At 36.0% G+C, this 9288-nt stretch overlaps 1 protein-coding gene and 1 pseudogene across 1 annotated transcript; both read right to left on the bottom strand.

The window, feature by feature from the left end:
• Window positions 1–1020: 1020 nt before the first annotated feature.
• LOC118348027 lies at window positions 1021–4193 on the bottom strand (annotated as a pseudogene).
• LOC108985810 (tRNA 2'-phosphotransferase 1-like) lies at window positions 4129–8959 on the bottom strand. The gene is made up of 8 exons (XM_018958243.2): window positions 8683–8959; window positions 8286–8393; window positions 7961–8108; window positions 7026–7115; window positions 5850–5904; window positions 5621–5743; window positions 4510–4566; window positions 4129–4365 (listed from the first exon to the last, which is right to left on the bottom strand). The coding sequence occupies exons 1-8, from the start codon at window positions 8865–8867 to the stop codon at window positions 4241–4243; spliced, it is 891 nt and encodes a 296-aa protein (XP_018813788.2). The 5' UTR covers window positions 8868–8959; the 3' UTR covers window positions 4129–4240.
• Between the last annotated feature and the right edge of the window lie 329 nt (window positions 8960–9288).

The following is a 9288-nucleotide window of genomic DNA, read 5'->3' as shown; positions in this document are numbered from 1 at the left end:
ACTCGTTTCAGATAGATTTGCTAGTCTTAGAACGAGTCTCACTGTTGTAGATACCCCACTAGACTCGAGGGGGCGTATTAGCACAATACTCTCTTATTTACCTAAGTCTTGGAATACTCTAGAATAGTTTTACATTCTATTATTTTACATTCTGCTATTTGATTCCCTGTAACTACTTTGATTCCTTTGTAAAATGTATAAATATATATTGACCCTACATATCAATATACACTGAATATTCAGAAATGAAGTGCCTCTGACACGAGGGATATCAATGTCTTCAATCCAAGTTCTATTTTTTTAGCATAAATAAATCAAGAGTTAACATTAGTTCATTAGTTTTCTGTCTTCATCTTAGATTGTCACGTAGAAAATTTATTTATTTAATATAGAAAATTAGAAATAAAATTAATTTTAAAATTATAATTTATTATAGATGTTGATTCCAAAAATTGCACAACAGGCTGGAATGAGAGAAAGAGTTATGCCCAGCCCACTGTGACGATCTGGACCTTGATCGGTGTGGTCTGGAGCGCCTGGCATGGACCGGTGCAGCTGTGCGTACGTCTATGGCAGTGAATGGATAATAAATATTGAGAATGTAAAAAATAGGAAGACACATAGATTTACGTAGCTCGACATAAAGCATACGTCTACGGAGTGAGAATATATACTATAATAAGCTTATTTACAGTCCCTCATAGTCTCTCATTCTCATTAAACAATGGATATTGGAGGTTTATCTTTTGATGGAGAGATCGTCGCCAGAGTTCATCTCCTCCCCTTCAAGAAGCCAAAGTTGAGATTTCAAAAGAAGTCAAAGTCCCTTGGGAGTCGTCTGGCCGTTTCCTTTTATTTGTCCCATCTTTTCGAGTGCCCCTAGGGAGTCATGAAGATTGACAGCATTTCCTTTGCGTTTCTGACTATATCTCTTTTCTCTACTTTCTTATTTACCTTCCCGTCCTTCCCTCCTATCACCTTCTCTCCCTTGTTCCCTCTCCCTCTCTCTTCTTTTGTCTTCTAATGAGGGCCCTTTGGTGGGCTGAGCCTATTTATATGGGCTTGGGATATTTTATCCCCTTCAATAGGAAACTGATAGGAATACAAATGCATCTTACAAAAACAAAAGGATTCCAACACAAACACTACGTCCATTACATATTAATAAGCTAAACATATCCCACATGTTAATATGATTGACTTGAGGGTCATTCACTTTAGTGAGAGAAATAGGCCTAATGCCCTATAGGAAAGGATTGTCAAAAAGGAAAAAAAAAATCACAACAACCATTTTTAAGAAAAGCAAGAATGAGACATACTGCAGGTAGTTGCCAACTTACAGAGGTGACCTTGTATATTTGAGCTGGATTTTTGCATTCACTATATGGATATTCACATGTAACCATTTCTAGCATGCACATGCCAAAAGAATATATGTCCACAAGATCATTGTATTCCTCTTCATAAAGCTTGGGAGCCATAAATTCGAGAGTGCCTGTGCATAAAAGAAAAAATGGATAACAAACGACAATTTACACAATTAGGCCAAAGTCATAATACTTTCAAAGAAAGGGATGTCCATACCAATAACACTTCCGGCATTAGGCTGCTACAAGACAGTTGTCATTGCCAATCCAAGATCTCCAATTTTAACTTTTCCATTGAACCATTAACAAATATGTTGTCACATCTCATGCATCTATGGATAATTGGAGGATTGTGGCCATGCAAATAGCTTAAACCTTGACGAACCTGCCTAGCCCAATTATTAATGGCCTTTATATCAACATTCTTATGCTTCTTTCGATGTCTAGAACACAATGAAACCATGTATGCTATAAATTATCATTGAACCCTGGAGGGGACGTTTAGACCTCTGGGCTTCGAGCCCATCTTTAAGGCTAAGCCCATCCATACGTCTAGGAAGACCTGTTGATGGCTTAAGGCTAAGAACCCTACAGATAAAGGACTCATAACCATAACTACGGATGAGATAACCCCGAAGAATTAGGGATGAGGCCTAAGACTGGATATAAATATCCTGAGTGAGATAACTCCTACAAAACAGGAGACATCTTCTCCAGTTAAATAAAGGATCACGAAAGATAAGCACACAGGACTGGTGATTAAAGTCAATCGCCATCACGCCATGTCCTTCTGTAAATAACTTGGTAAAGGTAACATCATCTTCATCTTTTATTTTTATATACTTATTATCATATTGTCACCGACTTAAGCATTGGAGTTTACACAGGGCGACCAGCGCCATCTCTTCATTGCTGTAGGTGTCATCCATGTGATTGGTAGTGGGAAACACATCCTTAACAAATCCAAAACAAAAAAAAAAAAAGTGAAAGAAAATATGGCTAACAGTACAAAAAAAAAAAAAAAAACTCACTGTCTCAAACTCACAAAAGTGAATAACTCTGTTATTAGGTTGATGTCTTGCTCTTATCATCAACCCAAGAATTATAGAACTTGATAATATTTTCGTGTTTCAAAGATTTCAGTTGTTGAACCTCTGAATATAATCTTTCCAGTTGTTTTGGTGACTGCAACACATCATCAATGTTCACCTGGCTCCAAGCAACTTCTATTCCATCAACTTTACGAAATGCCTTATATCTACAAATAACAAGCGAACCACAGGACAATATTTGTTTAAAAATAAATAAATTTTCTAGTTCGGAAAACCACTGACTTTAGAAACTACCTACTACAATTTTATCTGATCCCGCTTAGATGATCCCATTTCATTTTTATCCCTTTTCTGCCCAATATTCACTCACAGCTGAAATAAGGCAAAACGAACCGTTTAATTTAACAAGCCAAGTGGATTGTGCCCCAGTTCGTCTCCCAAATCGATTGCATTCAGATTTTTCCTTTATTTATTTAATATAAAGATAAAATTAATTTTAAAATGTTAACATCATAATTTTTTATAAGAAGAATTCAAAAACCCAATCTTCCAAAAAAAATAATGATTAAGAAAAGTTTACACTTTCACACCACCGCTGTAGGGCAGCTAGATCAAATCATCTTGTGATAACCTAAGATATAATCATTCACTTAATAGTTTGATCTGGAAAACTATCTTAGTATCTTCTAAAAACTTATCTTTTAAGTGTCGTTTGGATAGTGAAATGAGATAATTTTATATAAAAATTGATAGTTGAATAAAATATTATTTTTTAATATTATTATTATTATAGACTTTAACTAAATTAAATTTTTATTATATTTTGTATGAAAATTTGATAAAGTTGTAATGATGAGATGAAATATTTTCACTTTCCAACAAAAATTTGATACTATATCAGCTGACTAAACAGTCGTAGGCCTTGCTTAGCAACCAAATTGTCTCTAAAGTTGGAAATTTTTCAAGTAAAAAATTACTCCATTCCCAAATATTTAACATATGGTGTAAAAACTTTTCAAAATTCTCTCGAAGATCCCAAACTCAAAAAAACCATCTCTAAAATAAATATTCTTAACAAAATAATAATAATAATAATAATAATAATAAAAAAAGACATTTCGTCCCTAGGAGGCCAGCTGGGCCCGCCGTGTGGCAGCCTGGCAGAGTGGCAGGTTTATAGTACTCCGTGGCCCCACCAGAAGGCGGCTGTACAAGCTTGTCTTTCTTCAAAACAAAGTAAGCAAAATTTTAAAATTATTAAATCATTTTTTTTTTTTTTTAAATTCTATCTAAAAATTACTCACATCCAAACATATTGTTATAATCAGTCCCACCACTTTTTTATACTCAATCAAACCATCGTCTTAAAAAGATTTCGTTTGGTTTGCTTTCCCCCAGAAGAAAAGGACTGCACAAGAGCGTGGACCCTGGCTTAAGCAGAAATTACAAGGGTCACCTTAAATCCTTCATTCGATTTCTGTCTTTATGTTTCAGCCAGCGATATTTAGTTTGAGGCCTTTCAGGAAAGGAATGTTCGACCAAACTCTTGTGTTGGTTTAAACCTGATTCGATCAAACTGAGCCTGCATCAACATGTTGAGATTCCCACGTCCTATCCTTGAATCTTTGTCACACCAATATAACCAAGCAATTTTAAACGCAACATAAGCAGCAACAAAGAGATACCCAAACAACAACCCGCACTCATCCTTTCGACAAACAAAGATTTTTATTGATAAAGTAATTGACCAAATGAAAACCACTACATATCTCATTGAATGGACACGAGTGAAGGAAAATAGACTCCTAATCTGATACAGGTTCAAAAGAGGATGGGTTTCCTGTCTGGCCATGATTCTATCTTTTCAAAGTACTTGACCGGCACAACCCCATCGAAACCTTCAGTTAAAATAACATTGTTGTCTGAAATGTAAAGCTTCATTCCCTCTGTAATAAAAGTTGTAAAGCACCACATTAGAAACAAGAGTAGAAAATATATACATACATATATATATATATCATAGATGCTTGGATGATGATGAACAAAATTCAAGACACTTTCTGTAAGGGGAAAAAATTTGCCAAACTTGCCTTCCAAAGCTTTTCTGGCATCAAGGAAGATCAACACATTAACATCCTGTCTCATACCTGGAAAAATTACGAATCAGGAAAATTATCGAAGTCAGCATAATATTGTATTCAGATGAATGCATTGTTGGATACTGTATGATCATGAAATACTGTAGTTCTAGATGACAGCCAACACAACCCCCTAAAAGAGTTATCTCGGGTCCTGCTCGAAATTAGTGCTCCAACAATGTTGAAGTCTGGTAGAACAAGGCATTAATGCCAAAAGGGTCCAAAAAGAATGCCAAGTTAGATGCATGGGTGTAAACGTAAATAATGGGCTGCACTGCCATAGATTTCTGATGATGAGAAGTTCACTTGGTGGACAAGTACATATATTTGCCGCAAAAGATGCATAAGGCTCCATGATGGCCACAACCGTCCGGTGATTCGAGAGCAACCTTGTATTTTGGCAGACACTCCCAACACATCTCAAGGAGCATGAAAAATCCAGAACACAAATGATGTTGCTAACACAAGCCTAAATTACATTTGATGAGCATATCCAATAATTGGTGAGTACCTAAATAAACACCTGAACCTCTGACATTATTTTGGCTTAGTCACTGGCCAATTTGTTGTAGAGTAATGCTACAAGGCACACTCCTATCCCACTTTTATCCAACTATGTAAAATGTGGCACTTTTATCACCATTGGATCTTCCTGTATATATTTTTTTAAAATTCAAAGGTTGATGGGCTATGCCACATCAACATGGTGGGATCGGAGTAGGATGGGGGTGTAGTTTCTAGAAATTCTCTTGTATGAAATACACTTACCAAAAAAAAAATTGTTGCATGAAATGCAATGAAACTTTTCAGGTCCAAGGACTTTCACATTGACCATATGCACATATCAAAATAAAAAATCTTTCATCTTCCCCCTGACTGGTGCTTGGGGCCAAATTATTGTATGACCCATCTATCAGACCTAGAGGGAGAAGGTCTTGGAGTGCACAAGATATATTGGAGTCTTTATCATAGGATTTTTGCAGGCGGGCTTGGGGGGTTTGGGGGGGACAATGTCATGCATCATAAATTCTAGATCGAAAAAAAACTAAAACTGACACATTACCACTTATTACTTCCCCATCTGTTGGCAAGCCACATGAAAAGTGAACATGCAATCTTTTCATGCGTTTCAGACCAGACTCCAGAATCAATTCCAAATTCTTCACATAGGTTCCATGTACGCACACTGCATATTGTCAGGAAAAAAAAAAGGCAGTGAAGCAAACAAAAATGGCAGAATAGGATAAGAAAAGGTTATGACTTTTGTTTTAAAATCACACACATATATTTACCTGGAACTTCTTCAGCTAGAAGGATTGGTTTTAACAAGCTTTCTGACTCAACTGTCTGCCAATTACACCAAAAAAGAATTATTTTAAAAAATATATGCATGATCAGTTGACACTCAAATGATTGCAAAATCATAAATGATGGGAAAGGATCATTAGGAGGCACTCATAGGCTGGTACTACAATAAAATGAAAAACAGATAGCATTTGAAACATCTGGTAGAAAACAAAATCCAATAACAGTATCAGTATCAAGCATTGTAAAAAGTGATACAAACAATCTATAAAAAGAGTCATGACGATTTTGATTTAAGAGTTGACGATTAAACAAACTTTGAGAAACATATCCGCTTAAGGGAAACAGCTGCAACTTAATACTACGGTTGGTGCGATAGAAGTAATAGAGAAGTGATAGGCTGAAAAGTAATGAGAGTTAACCTCCCCCTCGTCTTTTTGAGTAGGAAGAAAATTAGTGAGAGTGAACACATAGTTTAGTGTATGCAATTATTTATGGTTTCACTCAAGACAGTGGAACTTTCATAAAATTTTGCAGTGGAGCTAAATCTCCCTCCTCCAATCATCCCACTTTTGGGCTTTTGGTGGGCCATGGGCTGGGAGGGTTATCTGCCCTTCTCCATCCATACAATAACATACAGATCCTCCCTCCTCCTATCCATACGTCATCCAATCCCTCAAAATAAAAAGTATAAAAATTCAAGCATTTATGTTCCTTGCGACATGAAAGTGTGTATAAGAAACCTACGTACATATTCCAAAAAAAAAAACACCATTCACAATTTTAGCAAATGCAAGTAATCAAAAACCTTGCAATAAATCATAGCTTTGTAAAATGATATACCAGTTGAGCAATGGCAAACAATTTGTACCACAGATCTCCATAGTTTAAAGAGAATTCTATTGGAGTTAGCATCTGTTTACATACAAGGGTCTCAATCATTCAGAGAGAATTCCCAAAGGTGATACATTTATTCAACAATTTTGACCACATACTGAAGGAACACAAGCAGACATTCGAGACAACATAATCCCAGTGAGTTATTAAACTCTGAAAGGAGCATTTAGAGGTTATATTCAGCCAGATACAATGATTCTCACTGAATGGTAAATAGAATTAGAACATGGGCACATCTTCATTGAAGAAAAAAACTGATACTTCACTGTTATTGTGTGGCCTTGGTTTGCACGTATCCAAAGCTCCCCATTTTCTTCCATGAGGCTGAAACGCTGCTTATTATCCTTTCTGACAGCCTAAACAATGCAATCTTCAGAGAAATAAGTGTTTGTTGAAGAATTTTCAGCACTAGCATTTTTAAGGAAAAGATATAAGACAGAATCCGGTACCATGTATGCAATGCACGGGAAATATGATAAAATGATTAATAAAAAGTGTTAACATCATTTGTTCTATATATTGAACATGTTACAAGGACGTAACATTTTAAAGTAAGTGTGTAGAGGTAATCTTTGCAAGCAAAACAGTGATTATTTTTTGTGGTTCGATCTGGTCTTGAAATAAAGCAACCTTAACAGCACTGGACCGATGTAACTACATGATGTTTAGGCAATGTCTCTGAGAAAGAGTCAATAGACCGAGGTTTCGAGGAAGAATAGACCTTTAAAAATCTGCATCGGTAACGTTTCCATGATCAACTATACATTAACATAGAAACTTCACACTTAATCAAGTGAGATTAATCCGTGGTAGCCACAACTGCCTAAACCCCAACCACTTCAACATTGATTGTAAGGGCCAATTCATGGTGTACATAATCTATGGTTTTGAAAAAGATTATCTTTCCGCAAACATATCCCACATTAATTCAAGTAGAAAATAGTTTTACATGAAAAAAGCACTTCACCATACAATTAGCCCCTAGCAAGTTGCACGCCATATTTCACCAGTACAGCCAGAGAACGGTTTCTGGTATCTTCCATAATAGTTATAGAAAGAAATTAGCATTTTGAACAGGCGGTGAAAGTGCTTTAGTACTCAGTATCATGGTACTCTGGGCCAACAGTGAAGCAGAAAGTTTAACAGGACGAAGTAAAAAAAAAGTAACATATGAAAATGAGAATGATATTCAGAAACAGACCTCCCTAATATCATCAATGGTGTGTGATTTTAACTGAATATTAGCGAAAGTCTTAATATTCAGCTTTAAAAGATCTTGAACCTTCACGTAACCATCACTCCGCAAATTCAAATTCAACTCAGAGGCCATATGGCGTAAAATACGTGTCCTGTACACAAGAAGAAAAAAGCAATGAAAGCCTTGAATGGAGGACTAGTTCTAGTTTTGGACAAGCATTCGGTGTTTCATCCTCAAATTTACAGAAAAATTATAAAGCTGCGTCTTTTAAAGATAGCATGATGAGAACACAAGCATTACAAGCAATGGGTCAAGAAGTAGTGCTTACAATAGCCTTCCAAGAGCATCAATCTTATCTTTGCCAGAGCCACCACCCCCACGCCCTCTTGATTTCTCTCTATCATTTCTCGTCTCCATACCCTTTCCTCTTCCACCGCTGCCCAATTTTTAGTTGAAGAAATCAAATTCATAGCAGCAAAATCGTAAGCAAATCAATTACACACATATAAACTCTGATGATTATCAGTTTGGCTGCCCGTAAAGATTTTTTCACTTGATTATTAGTTATCCATCATTTTAAAAGCAATACAAAATAAATAAAGAGAAAAAATAGTAATATGTCTTGACTTTGTCTAATAAGTTTTCCATTCTAGAATTCATTTTTCCTTCTCTTTCTCTAGGTCTTCTCGGAAACCAAACAGACGGGGATAGAGGGAAACAATCACCTTCTACTGGAATGGGCAAAAGAAGCGAAATTAGAGCTGGTGGCATTTGCCTTTTCCATGAAACCTAGGGCAGGAGGAGGACTCCGAGGGTGCAGAGAGAAAGGAGTTACGGGTACAGGTGGCAGGAAAATACGGCAGTAGCGTATAAATCGGATGCTGCTGGCAGTGGTCAGAGAAGCCCACATGAATCCTTGGACGATGCTGGAGGAGGTTTGCAGGTGGGCAACAAGGAAAAGAGTGGTGGCAGTCGTGGTGCAAGTTATACGCTGCGCCGCAGTGTAACAATGTAATCATAGAGTCATGGGAATATTGAATAGAAAAAGTTATAAATTAAACTTGCGAATCTTTAATCACTATTTACAATTCTATTTCAAATAAAACATAGTCCAAATGAAGGTAATTATGAATATATTCATAAAATATACTCTACTCTTAATCAATCCATAAAATATGTTCATAATTATTTTGATAGTTTAATTTCTAATTCCAGTCTTTTTTATTTTTAATTGATATTTTACTCAAATAATTTGTATAAAACTTCATTTGAAATATAGTGTACTAGTTTTTTGTTGTGTATATATAGATGAATGGGTTGGAAGACTCCCA

The sequence above is a fragment of the Juglans regia genome, chromosome 3, assembly GCF_001411555.2.
Source record: "Juglans regia cultivar Chandler chromosome 3, Walnut 2.0, whole genome shotgun sequence".
NCBI lineage: Eukaryota > Viridiplantae > Streptophyta > Magnoliopsida > Fagales > Juglandaceae > Juglans > Juglans regia.
This window is presented reverse-complemented; position numbering and strand designations above follow the sequence as displayed.

Bases quoted from the DNA above. Each gene is read 5' to 3' on its own strand.
- LOC108985810 (XM_018958243.2), bottom strand. From the start codon at position 8,867: ATGTGGGCTTCTCTGACCACTGCCAGCAGCATCCGATTTATACGCTAC. The intron at 8,109-8,285 runs GTAAGCACTACT...TCTTGTGTACAG, and splicing joins GATGCTCTTGGAAGGCTATT to GACACGTATTTTACGCCATA. The intron at 4,366-4,509 runs GCAAGTTTGGCA...CTTTTATTACAG, and splicing joins TGCCAGAAAAGCTTTGGAAG to AGGGAATGAAGCTTTACATT.